General features: G+C 44.7%; 1 protein-coding gene across 2 annotated transcripts in view; it reads right to left on the bottom strand.

Moving 5' to 3' along the window:
• Positions 1 to 773: 773 nt before the first annotated feature.
• LOC118777567 (calcium-binding mitochondrial carrier protein SCaMC-2-B) overlaps positions 774 to 19136 on the bottom strand; it is a 29540-nt gene continuing 11177 nt past the window's right edge. The window contains exons 1-10 of one of the 2 annotated variants that reach the window (XM_036528644.1): positions 11994 to 12222; positions 9240 to 9366; positions 8775 to 8862; positions 7345 to 7456; positions 4803 to 4961; positions 3341 to 3493; positions 2967 to 3074; positions 2476 to 2643; positions 2212 to 2362; positions 774 to 1662 (exon numbers count right to left, since the gene is read on the bottom strand). In XM_036528644.1, coding sequence (XP_036384537.1) covers positions 1478 to 1662; positions 2212 to 2362; positions 2476 to 2643; positions 2967 to 3074; positions 3341 to 3493; positions 4803 to 4961; positions 7345 to 7456; positions 8775 to 8862; positions 9240 to 9366; positions 11994 to 12152 — 1410 coding nt within the window. In that variant the 5' untranslated portion in view covers positions 12153 to 12222 and the 3' untranslated portion in view covers positions 774 to 1477. Of the gene's footprint in view, positions 1663 to 2211; positions 2363 to 2475; positions 2644 to 2966; positions 3075 to 3340; positions 3494 to 4802; positions 4962 to 7344; positions 7457 to 8774; positions 8863 to 9239; positions 9367 to 11993; positions 12223 to 19136 lie in introns of those variants that run through there. The other variant, XM_036528643.1, reaches the window with a different exon arrangement.

The raw sequence follows: 19136 nt of genomic DNA, 5'->3' as shown, positions 1-19136 counted from the left end.
CTAAACATTCAAGTGTGGGAGATAGCTTTTAAAGTGCTTAAGAGATCATCGCCTTGAATTCTACTTTCTGAGGCGACACACTGTAGCTGGGAGATACTGAGCTCCATCACAACTTCTGGCAACCTCCGCCACTTTTACGATTGTATCATAGGCTACTTATTTGCATGACTGCTTATCCAAAACCCTCTTCCACATCACAATATTTGGTGAAAAAAGTTTTGCAAAGAATTATATCGGAAAAAAATCGTCATTCATAAAGGAATACCCTGGATCTGAATTAAGATTTTTTTAGGAACTGAGCAGAAATGTGGATAGTTTTTTGTAACATACAAAGCAGCATACGGCAAATATGCTCTCTATAAACATCTCGTAACCAGCCACCCTTAAAATAAATACCTGGTCAACATACAAAAATAAATTACGTAACGTCTTCAATAGCCCTCGCCATCTGTTCGGTAAGACCGTTTGGACAGATAAGACACTGTGGAATTCTCATCTATGTCAAGATTTCAGTAAAACCAATTAGAATTTCTCATTTCCGCCTCGCCTTGGTTAAAGGCGGAACAATCACATATTTAAATTATAGTTAAACGGGGAAAATGGAAAATAAAAACCTAAAAAAAAAAAAAAGATCATGTAAACAAATCTAAAACAGATTAACTTAGAGGACACCTGACACGTTTTCTCCTGAAAACCAAATAAAACAGTAAAAATAGCAACAACGCTACTACATGAAGGACAAATATAAAAACAAGAGGAAGGTATTGGGTGAATTACGGAAAAAAAGCAATAACAATAATTAAGAGCCCTTTGAATTAAATGTGATTTTGGTTGAAGGTGCTTTTTCTGTAAACCCACGCATGTTGACAGACACTGCCGCCTGCTGGTCTGCGGCAGTACTCCAGTCGAGGCAGCTCATTGGTAATTTTGAGGGCAAAGAAGCCAGCGGCTGACAAGGTAGAGCATCAACAGGCTAGAGCAGCAACCACAGAGCACAGATCCTTGGTCCCAAACAACGTGTGACACATCTTCAGACTGATGTTTGGTGGGGGCAGATCCCAGCTGGGAGACTTTTTTTTTGGATTGTTGCTATTATTTTTTTGACGTGTTGTAGCAATCAAAATGCCAGCAAGGGCCTACTTAGAAGTGCCTCTCTTGAACATTAAAAAAATTAAATAATGACAGAAATAACAACAATAATAATAATAATCAAACCAATATTAAAAGGTGCTGAGTAACTGGCCCCTTGTTCCAGCTCAGTCTCAAGTCCAAAGCCAGCCTAAGTCAGTAGCTTCTTGCTTTTGTGTTCACTAGTGTTGCACTCCTCTTCTTCCGCCTTTGTCCCCCAGACATTCACAGAATGAGATGATGTGTGCAAACCTTTGGGGCGCACCTCTGCACCCCAAGATTCCTCAGCCCCCCCCTGTTTGAATGAAACCCTTCAGTCATCACGCATCTCTCTCTCTCTCTCTCTGCCTCATCGCGACTGGACACCCAGTGTCACTTTGAGGTTCTCGTACACTACGTAGCTGATGCTGACCGCCGGGACGACCTTCATGAAGTTGGGGGCCAGGCCCCTGTACAGCCCCGTGGCCCCCTCTGTCTGGAGGATGTGTCTGAAGAGTCCGGACATGGTCATCTGGGGGCTGCCTTCCACGCTGGCTGTGTGGGGGAGGACCATAATACCATTAGTATTTTAACGCACAGTAACATCGGACAGCACTTGCATGTGTGAGAAACCAGCATGTATTTTTGTATACATGGTGTTTTGACTATTTTGTATCATCACTAAGGTTGACCTGAGGGAGAACACAAGAATTTATACATATAAAAAATGTTATAACAACTTTCAAACTAAGTGCACTTAGGTGTGATTCACACTAACCATCAGTGTGTGGTACCCTCCTAACAGAGGGAGGGTTTATTTTTACCTAGTACATTGGTCATAGTGTCTTCATGTGCTTATCTTGATTTTATTTAATGGTTATTATTATTTTTCCAATTTTATTTTCAAAATGTCCTGCTCTGATTGCCATGAGGACTTGCCTTGGGAGGTGATTTGCAATGACACTGGCTGTGAAAACACGCCCTGTAAATATGATGACCTGGGAAATGTTCACGCAGGCAAAGCTGATGAAGCTGACACAGACAGCTATATAGAGGGTCACCGCTGTTAGCCTGACGGCATACACGTTTGCCTGTGGTGCTCACCTTGAGCCTGCATCCGCGTGCGGACCAAGGCCAGTGGGTAGCTGGCCAGCTGGCCACAGGTGCTGGACGTGGTGCCACAGGCGAGCAGGACAAACACGCCCGGGTCAGCACTGTCTGTTGCGTAGCGCTGGAGCCACGAGTTCTTCAGCGTCTGCGAGGGAGGGTGGGGAAGAGATGACGCATCACTGCATCCGCCATACGCGATCGAGTAAACAGAAATCGAGTGCGTGTGTGTGTGTGTGTGTGTGTGTTGACTCCACCCACCTCGTATACGGCCAGGTCGATGCCAGCATAAGGGATGATGCCCAACATGTTGGGAATGTAGCCCTTGTAGAACGCTGCCAGCCCTTCCTTCCTGAAGATGTGTTTGGCGCAGTTCGCAATTCCAGAGTACTGACCCGTCTTCCCGAGTGCCAACCGAGTCTTCAGGACCTGGAGACAAACACACAAAATAAAGATGCTTGAAGGTGAAAACATGTAAAATGTAGTAAAACTCATTAACTGCAATGAGCACCCGTGTACACTCATACTGCAGAGAACAGGTGTGTTAAGAAGGGGAAAAAGCAGCCTCCTCCACAGCTAAGCATCGTGCAATCTTAAGCTTTTACCCCAACCTTCATCTTGAACAGATCTGTAGAGGCTAATTTGTATTCCACGAACAGAATTGCTTGGACTAGTCTGCCTCTTTGGGCAGATCTGTTTCAGACATTAGCAGTCAACAATGATTGGCTGGGAGTGTAACCCCGCCTCCTCACCTCCATGGGGTAGATGCTGCTCTGAGCTATGGCCCCTGCCAGAGACCCTGCCACCAGCCGCTCCAAAATACCCAGAGACTCCTGATCAGTGCCAATCACACGTTTAATCTGCAGGAGAGAGAGAGAGAGAGAGAGAGAGAGAGAGAGAGAGAGCAAATAGAAGAGATGTCAGTCAGTGCATGTGACATAAACCAAGACTAAGCACAGGCATCTTTAATCTATGCCTCAGAGCGTCATTACTACATGGATAAAAGAGGATCCCTCCACCTGTAAAGTGACAACACCGTTGCACTGGGATGGAGTGAGTTACAGGAGGGTCATTACTAAAATGAGCAGCGGGTACAGTTCCTCTGGGGGTGGAGTGGTCTGGGTACCTGCTCGTAGGCCATGAACTTGATGGCAGACTCTGGTGCGATTTTGATGACGTTGATGCCGTTGCCTCTCCACAGCGACCTCATCCCGCCCTCTTTGATCATGTTGGCGAAGCCCCCTGCTATGCACATGCTGTTACTGCGAGACGCGTGTACCTGTCACAGAGACACGGAGAAAGAGGGGCTCATACACCTGTATCTGTGCCTGCAGCATGATACTGGGACTGACAGTCATGCCATCGTGAAAAAGGAAATGGACTTGGCTGCACTGCCGCACAGAGCAGAATTTCCCGTTAACTCAGTTTAAAGATTGATCAGACTTTAAACAACAAAATTGTTATTTAGCTGCGAATGGAGCCAGCGAACCCGCACTGTCAGTGAGTTCAACACTGTTTGTCGAGAGCAAATCTGGGGAAGTTAAAAACTACTACTGGGCAAACTTCAAAAGCTCATCAATGCCAGAATGCTTTGGTCAAACACAACACAGCTGACCTAGAGACACAGATTCCAGACCCTACACGCCATTCTCTCACTTGCCACGCTGTCCTATCAGATCCAAGGACAGAGGGTGTGCAGGCCCCCGCTCTCTGTGATTGGCCAAAAAGCCCCCGTGTTCACAGAGCAGAAAAGACGTTAACAGTGAAGGCGGAAAAAAGGAGCGAGATGAACTCTGATCTGTGCCCCACCCCCCGTTCCTTATCGCCCAGTAAGTAATTTACGGCTCTTGGGTAATTTGCTGTTGTGACAGGTGAAACTCCATTCCACAGCAGAAAAAGTTATGCAATTATCCAGCTTCTGCAGATCAGAGGATTGAGAAAGAATTTAAGGCACTGGAAGAGCAGTGTAACAGTAGCCACTAAAGGATTAACCTTTTTTTCAAGAAGCACTTGAGGTCATTGGGACACAACGTCTTCTATTACTTCACATATATTGTTTAGCTAACACCCTTATCCAAACAGTCCTTATCCACTTTATCTACTTATATAGATGGATATTTACTGAAGCAAAACAAGAACAAAAAATCTCAAGAGTTACAGCAGTGCTGCACCGGAGAATCAAAACTGCAGCCTTTGGATTACGAGACTAGCTCCTTACCATTGCATCACACTGATCTCCCAGTAGACAACATCACTAGAAAGACAGCCTGGGTAAATGTAACATAAGAGGACCCGTCCCTCTCATATTCAGGAAAGGACGGGGAGCCCTCACATATAGCCTGCCATCAACCACTGAGGGCAATCCCTCCAGCCACCACACAGTGACCTAGTCCCAACCCTCTGGATGCATTCGGTTTGATGAGACCTTAGAGATGGAACCATAAAGTGTAACAGACTTCTTAAAGAGCGCAGGAAGCTGTCTGTATGCATCCTCAGGACACTTAGCCTAGTTCTAAGTGACCTGGGAAGATTACTCTGTGAGTGGGCGTGGCCTTGTGTAAGAAGCGCCAGGATAGAGCCCCACCCACCTGCATGAGCACTTTCAGCCTGTCCAGTGGAGCGGTGCAGGTCCGAGACACCGCACCCGCTCCCCCTCCTGCCACTAGGTGTCGCCACCACATCCCCGTCTTCCTCTCCTCTGCCGTGAACTCATCTGGCACCAATAAGCTCTCACCAACGTCGAATATCTAGGGGGAAGAAGAATAAGAGAATATGTATATCAGGCAGGTGAAAGAGCAGCAAGCTATATATTTCACTCAAATCAAGTAAAACAGCCTGCTGTTTAATCTGTTTCTAATCAACACATTCTTTCAAAATACAAAATCAATCACCAAAAAACATTCAAAAACACATGAAGAGGTTTTGAAATCGTTATTGAAAATATCTTCGCTATCAAAGTCTAAAAGGTGTTTCAGGGACAAATCTTTGTTTAAGCTTCACGTATTGACCAAGCAGCTGGGAGCAGGATTGATTTTCTGAGTCTGCTTAAATGGCCTTTTGGGTTGAACCTGGCTGAATGATAAAGGAGCCAGATGTGTCAGCAAGGCTCATCTGCAGAACGTTCATGTGACAGGCATTAGCATAAGTCAGCCCGTTCTTGAGATAGGAGAGTGATCAGGTTTATCAATCTCTATTCTTGAACTGTGGGTGGACCACCATGGGCCCTGTAAAGTATAAAGACGCACAGACACTGACATGTCTGTAGCCACTGTACTTGCACATCGTCATCATCGTTTACTCGCTTCAATAAACTTGATTGGAACCTGTCTGAAATCATCTTGCAAGTGGGAATCCTTACACAGTTGAGCGGTCTTGGCAGGGCTGACTGAACATCTGACCTTCATGTCGGATAACACTGTGTGTAAAATGAGAAAGAGCGGCATGGGCCATTGTGCCCTACTGATATTTGCCCTGTGAAGACGCTGAAGCTCTACAAGAAGAGCAAAACATCTCCATTTCAGAGAGGAAGGAACGTAGTTAGTTGATGTCAGGTTGGTTTGATGCTGTTAAAAGGGTGCTCCAGTGCTCCATTTAAACCTTTTGCAAGGGGGAAAGGTAAAGGGCACCATTTCATCTGCAGCTGAGAGAATTACATAATAGGCTATCTGTGCTGGAGAGGAAAAACTACTGCTAGGATATACTGTGACAAAGTAGTAAATATATTAAATATATGGGGGTGATGGATGCACACTTTCCCTATATAGCCACAGGTACGAGTTGAGGGGCCTAGACAAAACCATGGCGGGGTTTCGTTATGGAAACGGTAAAATTTCTGACTCCCCACCCTACCCTCACGAATGAGTTGGTACAGAATTACAGATGAGTGTTAGAATTATTACGGATGTTTTGACAGCTTCTGATTGACGTGAGTGGCAGTAACAAGTTACATAAGCGCTCCTGCCCATTGCTGGTGGAAGGTTGAGCTCAGGTGATTTAAGGGCCAACATTCCCTGACATTCGCCTGAGCTTCTAAGTAGGGTGTAGTGTTTAATGGCCATCGCTCTCAGTATATATACCAGCATGTCTGTGCTTGTACATACTTCTTTAGCGTCAGTTTACACTTTCAAGCCTCTGCCCGCTGCCCTGAACAGACAGGCCTCACTGCCAAACGCTGATGTCAGACCTAGGTCTCTCACTACAGATGCTAAACCAAAAAGTTCAGAAACTAAAACATAGCAACCCCTTGACCTGACCTGACCTGACCCATTTGGATATCAGTGTTATATGAAGGCAGTGGATGCGGGAGCAGCTGATCTGTTTAAAGGATTAAGGTGGATCTCCGTGATCCTGTATGCTCAGTGTGTGTATTTCAGGGATCGCCATCATCCTGAGTGAGAAAGCTAATGTCACCTGAGCTTAAGAGAACCAGAGAATCAATACCTGACTCTGTGTGTGTGTGTGTGTGTGTGTGTGTGTATGTATGCGCATGTGTGCCTTTATGAACATATTCATACATCCTAGAGGGCTTTACCCTTCAGGTCAGTGATGCATACCTTTTCTAACATAACTGGAACAGCTCCAAATCAAGGGCAATAAACCTCCTATAACAGGAACAGAGCACCAAGGAGAGTCACAAGAACTCAGGCACTATGTAGGAGCTGTATTTTAGCTGTGTGCGACATTATTGGTCTATGGTCTTATTTTCTCCACCTGCACTTGACTTATTCTGGTCTGCATGCCATTATGTGCTATGTTGTAAATCTCTTCATCTTGGTTGGTGGGTGGAGGTTTCAGTTGCTGGTATAAGATAAAGACAGAGTTCCATTTTATATACTACATGACAGACAATAAAGATGATGGTTTAGGCTAACAGCTGTCTGTTTTGGTTAGGTATTTGCTCATTTTGGTTGACTTTTGTGTGGCTGATGTGCCATTGTTGGTTTCTTATGGAGGTTTCTGGTTGTACTATTGACTTAATTGGGATTATTTTGCAGCTGTACAGTTGGTGGCTTTCAGTTATCAGTGGTCCCTTTCAATTAGGAAGGTTGTATGTTTCAGTGGCCATATGATCAATGGTTTTGGTTGCTCAGTTTGTTAAACTGGGAGAGTGGTATGTGGTCAGAATCTTACCGTGGAGTGTTTCCAGTACAGGATGATCTCAGGAATGTTGTCGGCCGGGTGGAGCAGGTGGTAGTCCCTCCACTCGTTCCAGTCGATGGTCATCGTTCCATTTTTGTCCATGCTGTTGACCAACACCAACACAGACTTACTCTTTCATGATTAAATTTAAACACACTGCTTTCTCGTCATGTGCTTCAACAAGCCTCTTGTCTGCGTGCATGTGACTGAGGGCAGGGGTAAAAGGGTTGGCCACATGCATAAAGCTGTACCGAGAATGCATGAGGGGATCTTTACCAGGTAAGAATATTGTGCCATTGCTGCCAATCGCAGGCCAGACCATCCCAGTATAAACCTGTTTCGCCTCAGGTCCACTGAACACATCTCGGCCTTTTGAAAGAAATTTCCAGGCGAGGCAGCTGGTTTCATTTGGCTGGCTTTTGTTTGCTGCTGGCCAAGTACATTTAATGTAAACAAGGTATGGAGGGGACACACACTGACAGTGAAGGTGAGAGAGTTATGCTTTTGGAATAGGCAAGCCAAGCAGGTGTAGCAGAAGGGGAGAGGGCATTACTTACTAAGCGATAGGGGCCCATATGTGACCCCTCCTTATTCTGAGACAAGCAAGAGAGAACAAGAGGGAGAGAGGGGAGGAAGGGTGAGGGAGAGATGCAGACAGACAGACACGCACACGATTAAACACACAAAACGAGTGCCTCACTGCGGAGGATAAACCAGAGACGACTCCACACAGCTGAAATAAAGCCTCTGGATAAGAGCTGGATGAGGACTCCCGGGGACTAAATAAGCACTAAAAATAATCTCACGGAGATGCACCACGGGGGCTGACTGCAGAGATGCCTTAAATACCAAATCTATTGCAGGTAGCTGCACAAGGAAGTTTGTCACCATTACTGTACTCTTGGCCCACTCCAAGACTGTGTAATGTGTAAAGAAAATAAACAGTCGCGTTTCCTGTTCTCAGAAGTAGAATCACCCAGAACACATCAAGGAGCCTTTGCCCTCTTCTTGGGAAAAGGAGTTTAATGCTGTGAGTCAGTTCCAGAAACCTCCCCTCCATCCCACCCACATTGTTTACTTAAATACACTCTTCATAAATCAGTATCAGACAGGCGAAGTGCGCTGAAATGACCGCACTGAAACAATGGACCTCGATGAGGATAGTGAGGAGACTGTGCAACTCGATCCATGGCACAAAGGGCACATTAAACAGCAACATGGAAGAGGTTGAGCAGGCTCAGGTTAAAATGCCAACCCAGATATCCAGTGGTTGGCACACAAAACTAGCCATGGCTGTACTGAACTAGATACAGAAGAAAGGACTAAACCATTAGACTAAATCCAAAGTGGCAGAATGGTCCACTACTGGCCACGTTAAAACAGAGAAGTTTACCCTAAGTACCCCGTCCAAACACACTCACCTCTTGAGGATTTTCTCGGCCTGCTGCTCAGAGATGTGAACGCCGAGGTCTCTAAGGGACTGCATGATCTCTTGGGAGTCGATGCGCCCTGCAGAGTGAGAAACAAAGGCATCTGACAATCAGTTCAATAGCTCACCAAGAAACCAGCTCTGAGGGTGTGCAGCCTCAAGTAACCTCAAAACTGATGGAGGTGTCTGTGTCTTCAGTGATCCAACAATAGCAATTTCAACAAATCGCAACCCATTTTCACCAATTTCTGTGGAGCACAAAGACTTTGAAGGTTTAAAGGAATCACTGATTGAAAGCACATGGCAGCACCACCCATTATGGAGTTCATAAGCCTTATTCTCCCCTCAGAGTAAGGCTTCATGAGCCCATCTTTCCATCACTAATATAGAGAAGGGATTGAGGCTGAGCCTCTCCCACCTCTGATAAATGCATCTGCACCATGCTTGGGTGCCTCACCATCATTCTTACGGTCCAGGCTCTTGAAGACCAGTCTCAGTTTCTTTTCGTGATCTCGAAGGTAGTGAACAAACTCTTCAAAATCCAGCTGCCCGTCCAGATCTTTGTCTCCTGCTTTCACAATTTTCTGGTAAAAACAAATATATGTTAGAAAGACACAAACTTAAGAAGTGTGTCACAAATGCAAAAAACTAGCTTTTTATCAGCCATTTTAACAACATGATTTTGAAAATGAACATTTTACGGTTCACTATATGACCATGACGTTTTGTCATGACAAAAATATGACAATAAACAAAGTTAAACTATGAGAAAAACCTGCAGATATCACCAACACACTATGTTATGGATTGCTGGCTTTCAGCATGTAACTAGTCCGTCTAGATGTCTAGAGGAATCAGTGGGTTATGTTTGGGTTATTAGGTACACAGCACTGTGAAGCAGTAGTTTACACAACCGAGCCTGAAACTAGAAGGCTGCAGGCTTAAATTCCAATAATAACTGCATTTGTGCCCTGGGGCAAGGTACTGATATATGCCAAGGACATAACTATCAATGTAATGGTGCACTGTATTGCCAGACTCCACGCAGAAGACTCAAGTTCAGTGTCGACCATAGGAATCATGTAACACAGCCACCTGAGCCCAGGTGCATGAGTCACAGACAGTCCCTCCAAGCGAGCGAAGTAATATTCACACTGGTGACCTTGGGTGACCACAGCGTGACAGAGTGCAGACTTTCACAAAAACCTTTTAGCTGATTTACAATGACCTTTTCTGTTATGTTCTAACATTCTATGTACTTTTTTGTTAACCTCTCAAAATGTAAGCAAAATCTCATAAAAAGTGGTAGTGCCACTTCTCACACGACTCCAGCATCCGAATCATAAACACTTGAGCAACCTGTAAACCAGGAGCTCCCAAACTCTCTCACCCAGCAACACACTCAATGAGTGCACACATTTTCTGTGTGAGCCGCTCTTTGTTTAATGTATTGAAAACATACAATAAGAATAGCATCACCTCGCATCACCTTTCATACCCCCGTGCTAGCCCGTGTCCTGTGGGGTGTCTGAGGATCTCGTGCCCCAGTCAATAACAGGAATACGGAAATTCCAAACAGCGAAGTGACACAGTCCAAAGAGACACAGATTAATAGGTGCTCCCCTAACTCCTCACCCCCTAAACCTGACACATGACCCTGAGAAGAGAAGTGGGTCATGTGGATATTCTAGGATTGCGGTGATGTTGGCATTTGTGTGTGTGTTAGGTGGGGGTGGGGGATTAATGCCGTTTACTGCACCCCACCCTGGGCAGCTTCAAACCAAACTCAACCATAATCCTCATATGCATGTCAGAGATACTCTAATGCTTCAGTTAGGAATACGACAGTGACTTGCAAAATAAAATAGTGTGGTTGTAAGAGGGTACTTTAAAATAAGTATATTTTCAACGCCGGAGTCAGTCGTTCAAATTTGTACTGGCATCCTTTTCCCAATGTAATCATTACTGGCCCGTAGAGTGAAGGAGTGGTGCTTAAAGCGTACGGGACTAATGCACCTATGCTTACGACCTTCTCGCATCTCGCGTCCGACTAGGACGTCTCCGTTACGCTTGACTGAAATGAAATTTAAGTCAATTGTGTCATTCCATCAGTTTAAAAAACATATTGGAGACCGCACTTGTGCTATTTACCCGCAAATTTAAAAGATAGATGCATTCTCTGTTAAAGAATGCATCATTTTTGACGGAATGATGACGGCTACAATACGTCCATGCCAAAGTCCAGGCTGATGTCATATTGAATTACCGTTTCTCAACTTCGACCGCACCTTTCAGTTGAACGCGACTTGCAATCCCATACTGTTCCATGAAATGCAAGCCAGCTATAATACTGCTATTCCTTTTGTTTGGATAAAATGTTATGAACGTACTCCTGACCCAGCAGTAAGCAATTTTTGCTCGAATAAGAATCTTTTCCAGATAGTTCTGTCCCCACCCTCCCCACAACGGGAATCATTTGCAGACAAGCCAGTAGATAATGAACCGCGAGAAATGAAGTGACCAGCTAATGCTGACATTCAAACTCAGCACTCGGAAAATGATTAGAATGAATGGAAAAACATCGGCAGTCACGAATAAAATAGCAAACCAGTTTTCCATGTGCAGCCAGACTGTATGAAGCAAGCTACGCTAATAAGACTAGCTAACTGGTTCATTTATATGGTTTTCTGGGTTTCCTTGCATTTGCTATTTTTGTGCATTATTAAATTGAAGTCTGGTAATGTACAACGAAACGCGGCAAACCGCAGAAACTGCGTTCAACCTGGCCTCATTTCACCTCGGACAAATATAGCCAATTCTGCGCACACGTCACTCTTTATAGAATAGATTGCCAGCTACATTCAGAAGAACACAGTTTATGATTTTAAAACTATTAAAGCCATTGCAGTTGGCTAACCGTTGTCCAAGCGTTAATTGCTCTGCAATTTCAAGGTTTACAAATTCACGAAGTTTACTCGCAAGCTACGCGGTAATAGCCATATTGGCCATATCTGAAATTGCTAGCTAGCCGGCTACTTCATTCATTGGCAGCATAAGATAGCTTGCTTGCTAACATGGTAAGTAAAATGAATGTAGACAATAAACTGGCTGCTAGTCGCCATATAATCTGCACCTAGCTCAATCAGATATCGCCCACACACGTAAAATACTTTCAAATACTCAAATGCTTGAAAAAGTGAATTACTCTTACCTTTCGCCACTTTTGATACGTAGAAAATTCCTGAGACGGGACGAATAAGCTCAATTTGAAGAGAGATTTCAGCTCGGATGGCAGACCGTTTGACTCAAAATACTCAAATTCAGTCTGATCCGAGTTGGGAACAGGCACGTATAAGCAGAGACACAGCATTTTATTCTAAGGATAGTTTCACATGCAAATAAATAAATAAAATGCACAAAGAAGCCGCCCGTCTTCAACAGTGGCGTCTCATTGAAATACCGGTAAGACACCGCCACATGGTAAAAGAAGGATTTACATATCCCTCCCATTTTGAGGCTCGTATTATCACGGCACGAGTTGATTGGTTAGAACAACCCCCGCGTTTATTTTCTTGAACATCATTGGCGATATTAATTCCAATGCAGCCAATCAAAATAGCATTCCAATGACACGACCCCCCACAAATCATAGGCGTATGCTGTCAGTTCTACAGAGGGGGCTACAGTATACACTCGGCGGAGAGAAGCATAAATCATTCAGCAGTCTTTTGCAAGACGCTATCATCACGCTATGGTTTCTTGTAGTTTATGGTTTGGAATCCTAACTTTGAGATTTTATAAATTCCATATGGATGCTGGATTACGATTCGTATTTTTCACTTTGCTTTACAATTGTATCAACTAAAAAAACCAGTGCTTTCAGAAGTCGCCGTCGATAAGGTCGTCTATCAAACATGTAATTTATTACTTACCAATCTATCTACTGCACAATTTCATAATTTACTTTGGAAAATCATCAGCAGTTAAGGAAACGTTTCCTTTATAGCACAATTTTCAAACTTTTGATTTAAACGGAAGCATTAAATACTACCAGTTGTAGCAATTTTAAACACAGAAGGAAGTGATAGCCAATTCTAAATTCTAAAATTGAGCGAATTGGTTTTTGAGCAGCGCTTACTACTGTAAGTGTAGTGCAGTGCATACAACACTGGACTAGTGCGGTTTGCCCTCTTGTAAAGTTTAAAACATTGTTTCGCATCAAATGCACAAGAACACTTAGTCTCTGTAACAAGCACTGTGCATTATTTTCTGCTTAATGGTTACCACTTCCTTCTCTATCTCTCCTAACTCCCTCCTCGAGGAAGCACAATGTCAAATCTCCCTCTTCTGATTCAACCCCAGGCAGAAGTGAGTAGATTAATCTAACTGTCTAATTAGGATTTAAACTGGGTTAGAACAGAGAAAGGTTACCTCATTTGAATGAAAGGGACCTAGAAAAAAAGCATTTAGATCTCCAGTGTGATGGCACTACATTCCAGCTTAAAGTTTAGAGGAGAGGGGAGCGCAAAAAAATCTGTCTTCAGTGTCTTCCTCCTGCTCCTGTGCCTTACTTTATTGTAGTACTGTCCACTTTACACACACATGGACGCATGCACCCAAACATGCACAGACACTCAGATGTGTGCACAGTGTACGTGCACACACACATACACAGGTGAACCATTTAAGCCAACACATGGCAAGTGACTATGCACACTCAGACAGCTGGGTAAATTAACTGCCCCCCCAGTGATTGGATGATTAAATCTGACCCATCATCCTTTAAGAAAATTAAACGAAGTGCAGAAGAATGATTAGGCAGGCCCAGTGTGAGAGCTGAGTCAAACTGAATCAGTTTTTGATAAAGAGCCAGAAAAGACAGCGAGAAAGAGAGAAAAAAAGAAAGAAATCCTGACAGGCCACCTGTTCTTCTGTCTGACTGGCGCAAGTGTGTGGGACTGCACTGTCACGAAATCCCACACACCACATAACAAGTAGGCTTTTTTCCTCAATGATCATTGAACTGTGCGTGTGTGTGTTTTTGTTTTTGCTATTGAGGCTAAATTACCTGACATAAGAGCTCACCCTGAGAGCCAGCCCCAGTGTGAGACTACACACTCACTGCCTCACCTGCAGCAACACACCTTCTCAGAAAGTGCACTGCAGCACTCCTGGCTTAGCTAACCATGTGGAGCTTCTGTTCCATCAGTTCTCTTGGAGGATTTCATGAGTGGGCTGCAGTCATACTGAGGCCTTACAGAAGTCATACAGCAGTCATACACGGAACTCCGGGTGAGGGGGGGGTGGCTTTCAATCTAACCTTAATACTCCTTTGCTGGCCACTTTGAGCTATGAATATTAATATAAGAATGCATAACATTTTTAAAAATCATCTTCAATATTTTTCATTGATTTCAGTGACTGCTGAACGTCAATGACAGTGTGCAAGAATCAGAGAAAAATGTCAGGACGTGGCCGGACAAATGAAGAACAATTGCGTGGACCCCCTTAAACCTTTGGCACTGCTAGCTCATCCCCAGATGAAACTATAGAATGCTGTGCATTGATCCATTGGAAAGGCGCCTTGGTGGCCTTTGCGGAGGTGCAGCAGGGGGCGGGTCAGAGGTGGGGAGACACCGGACTCTCTGGGTTTCAGCTACCCTTTCACTCTCAGGGCTAATTATAGAAGAGTCACACGGTATAACTCCAATGGGTGGGGGGAGAGGGCAGGGAAGGAGGGTCACCTGGGCCCCTTCAGTGACGCAAGCAATTCAGATGTCTTCCAAGGACTGATGTTTGCTGTAGGTCTAAAAAACGTTGCATTCCATTACAGTCAACAGGGTCTTCCACACCATCACCCAAGAGCGTGTCACCCTCTACTAAGCAATTACTTTGCTTGGTTTGATTGTGGTTGCAATCCTTGATCTCGCTAAAACCGCAGAAATCCAACGTTTGAACTTTCGAACTTTCCCTGAAGTCTCTTTCACTATGCAATTCTAGCACAGGCGAACACTGCAACAATAGCAGCTGTGATACTGAATTTCTGCATTTCAGAAATCTACACAGTAAATCTGAAAACCAGCTCGGTTACCACAATTTTTTCAAGATGAGAGATACTCATAGTCTTTCACAACCAAATATATCCTGGCAACAACAATAACAAAATGACAATTACCACAATGAGACAGACAAAACAGAGATAGGCCCCTTGATCAATAGGAAATGATATAAATCAGCAGTTGAGGATCATTTAGCCAGAAAGAGATCAATTCGGATTACAGCCTTCAAGTACCACAGAGTTCAAGGACAGCAAATACAAAATGGAGGATAGGCCCATCTCCCTGAAGTCATCTGAATGGCTCAGAGGTACTGTATGTGAGATGTGCCAAGAGCAGTGAGAGGACCTTGGCTGATGAAATTTACCCCATTCTGGCGACAAAGTAAGTTGTGTTCCACTGCCACAGACTGGTCCTAAATCAGAAATTTTGGGGAGCTTCTGCTGGCAACAGCACTGTTTCCAGAAACCTTGCATTGCATCTGCTGTACCCAGAATTCCTTTAAATTTGAGGGTACAATGTACTAAGTCATGGGTTGAGATTAGTATATTGAAGGTACAAATTACTAAACTGTGGGTACGGATTGATAAATTGAGGGTCCAAATTAGAAGGAATTTTTATATTTTAACCTTGTCCGCTCAGTGGCTCCATACTATATAGAGGGAAGGCTAAACCTGAGCCAGTAGGTCATAACTAGTATGTAGGTTTCTGTTTTAGTTTAGATATACTACACATCTTCGCACTACATAAAATAGCAGTGCATTATTTATTTGCTAACAGATACCCACAGCAGGGGTAAGACATTAATGTGGCTGGAATTTTACAGGAGCAACTGAGCTCAAGCACCTTGATCAAAAAGTGGCAACGACAGCACTGTCCCACCTGGGATCTGAACTCAAGACCCTCTGGTTCAAAGTCCAATGCTGCAATCTACTGGGCTAGGTTCCATGCCCCCAGACAGGAGAGATTTATCAGTAACAAACCAAATCTCCCAGAAAGCACACATACCTCTGATCAGAGCAAACAGCATGGTTCCACAACAACAACAGTCCTTCCCACGTCACAGGTGCATCTCAAAACAGCAGGCTACAACAGGCTGGGGGTGTCTGCTAAATATGGGTATGAGGGGGTAGAATAACATATAAAATCATCCTGGCCATGCAAGCACACAGCACTGCAAAGGGCAAGAAGGCTAAGCCTAAGATTTTGGCCCAGAACACAGGTGACAGTCTGTAAGGCAATAGGTAATATTTGCAGTGCTGGGGGGGAAGAGGGGTGTCAAAGTTCACAGAAAGAGACAGAGGGTGCTGGATTTCTCTTGCCCAAAGTCCAGGAAAACAACCAACAAGAGAAAACATCTTAAAAAGGTCCATGTTAAAAGAAAAATACATAAGTAACTTGTTACCAGTGCAACTGCCTTAAATGATGAAGCGCACTACAAACTCCGGTATTAGATGTGCAATTTATGTTAGGCAGCAGTTCCTCCCTGGAGTAAAAATGTCAGCCTCAGAACTGTATTGATTTCACATGGTTAATGTCTTTGCCCGTTGCATTCTGGGACAGTATGTATACATGCTTTCACACCTGCTTCAGTACAGCAAACACAGAGAGACTCGAGCAGTACAGTCAGCTCCTTCTGTTTTGTTCTATGGTCCATCCCTCGGATTTCTTTCCAGTTTTACTCATCTCTTCACTCCCGCTGAGATGATCCACAGTGTCACTCCAACGGCAGCCCCTCTCACTCAAGTGTTGCAAGTGTGTTAAAATGTATGACATAGAGTGTTATGGCTTATTGTGCTTTCATAGTTTTAAATAGTAGTATAACTCCTGTAATAACCTGTGTTCATCTACATCACACTTCACTAAATTTATGGTTATAAAATGTCCCCTTTCAGCACTGAATTATTTAATGCACTTCTTTGGAGTGCTTCCTGCCTAGTAAACATGGCATTGCCATATCAGTGTTAATAATACTCACATTAAACCTGGGCCAGCTTGGCAAACACAGGGCAGAGTGCCAGGAGCCGGAGAAACATGCAACACCCCGGCCGCTGCGCTCATACACACTGGCCACTGTGTAGCGGATTCACTGCAGGGACCTGACCAGCTGCACTGGGGTCCCAGCTAAAACGGCTCACCGCAGTAAATCATTTCCTTTCACACAGCACGAGGCAGCATTCCAAGTGCTTAAATAATGATACTTCACGAGAAACAAGCAGCCCACATCTTTGGAGCAAGTGTGGAGTGTTTGTTCTGACAGAATGTTCTGTGTCTGCGAGGATTACGGCAATGGAGAAATGTGGCACAGTTTGCAGAGTCAGAGACATGGCATTCAGAACGTTAGTCCTGTGACCTCTGATGGCCTGAAAAAGACCATACTTAGGGCAAGCATCCATGCATATAGGCCAGACAGCAGCCCAACACCTGCATCTTGTCCTTCCCTTGACCACAAATCCTCTCTCCACACCCCCCATCACTACAGACAACCACAACCACACCATAACCAACTTCTCTGACCACAACCACACCAGGCCCCTTCTTCAGAAGGGAACTTTATTATTACAGTACATATTTCAGGTCTGTTTTTTTCTATAAATAAACTGGAAAGAATAGCTGAACAAAAAAACATGCTGAAGGTTTTTTTTTCATGGCTCTGCTCATAAATACAGGTCCCTAGTGTATTTAACATTCTATCCTAGAACATTTCGGCATGCAAACACCACACACATCACTCCCCAATAACAGCATACACAATACCATAGCCTGATACAATGTATTCAAGAAATATAATAACAGGAGTAACTCCCCCTTCTCCTTCCTTTCTTCCATCCCTGTAGTACTTTCTATTGGTGAGTCACTGTATAGAATTCTACTGGTGGATCATGTGAGAGTGTGGAATTCTATTAGTGGATGCTATCAGGGAGTTAAATGTTGGTGTCATCACTGACAGATGAACTGGCTCTCATCTTGCTCAAAGGAGCCCTGCTCTTAAACACTGGAATTTAACATTCTGATTCTCTGAGATCGTAAAACACAATGCCCCTATGCAAGTCTGATGTTGTTTCTGGGAAGACTAAACCATTTTCTAGACCTCCTTGTCAGCTGAAACCCCAGGTGTCTCCTGCATGCACACTTGTCCAACCTTTGATTACTGTCATTATAGAATATCACAAAGCATTGCATCATAAGGATGCTAAATACAAACAATTCAGCGTTACGATGGGTAAGTGTAAGCCTCTACATCACAGACTCATGGAGGGGACCTCCCCAAGGGCTAGCTAGTGTCACAGTTGAAACCTTTCCCTACAAACAGACTGAAAGAGGAGCAAGGTCCAGCTTGGCATCGCTACGATAAGGGAAGCTTCAAGAGTCATGGTAGCCCCTAAAAGGCACTCGTCTCCCATTGGAAGGCATGACAGAACAGGGTTTTTTCATTGACTGGTGACACTCAGGGAGCTCTATGGTGCTCTTTCAGCAGAATATCCACCAACTCACACGCTATGCGAGAGAGAGAGAGAGAGAGAGAGAGAGAGAGAGAGAGAGAGAGAGAGAGAGAGAGTGTGTGTGTGTGTGGGTGGGCCCCCATTGCTGCAGTACCTGCTGGAAGTTCTTAGGGGGCGCCACCATGATCAGTACTGTGGTCCTCTTGCCCGTCCCACCAGCCTCCCCCTCGCTTCTGCCCGCAGGGTCCGATGTTCCCTCAGGTCCTGGCCTCTGCTCTTCCGTTTTCACAGAGTTTCCAACGTCCCTCTCTCCCTCCTCCGCGGGCTCGCACACCACGGTGCTGGTGCCCCAAAACCAGCGGGACAGAGAAGCCCACAGACCTGAGAGCATCCTTACCCAGAATACAATCCACCTGCCAGCAGCTCAGATCCGGGATAAATTCGACAGGAGCGACTCTGAATGCCTGCCTCACACACACGTACGCAGGCAAGGTTGTAGCCCAGGCTGAAGCAATGCTACAGTAAAGTGTAAGGCGAGGTTCAGGTGAGGATGCTTCTGCAGCAGAGCTGTTCCACAGCCTCCTCTTGGCACTTGGCAGGTATCTGTCCCCTTCACACTCTAGTTCTGCAGTGGGAAACCCTCTCTACACCGAACGCCTGCATATCTGTCACGCCACCCTGCAGCCGTCCTGAGTCACTCCACACGTCCGGAAAGGAGTGTCTCCCCTTGCATGCACATGTGAAGTTTGTGTCTGTCACAGAGAAAGCCACTGCAGCACCAATGCAGAGGGAAGAATGTTAAATAATGAGGCCACAGGGGTCACACGCATTCCTGTGTGCCAAAACTTCTGCCTT

The sequence above is a fragment of the Megalops cyprinoides genome, chromosome 5 (genome assembly GCF_013368585.1).
Source record: "Megalops cyprinoides isolate fMegCyp1 chromosome 5, fMegCyp1.pri, whole genome shotgun sequence".
NCBI classification, from domain to species: domain Eukaryota; kingdom Metazoa; phylum Chordata; class Actinopteri; order Elopiformes; family Megalopidae; genus Megalops; species Megalops cyprinoides.
This window is presented reverse-complemented; position numbering and strand designations above follow the sequence as displayed.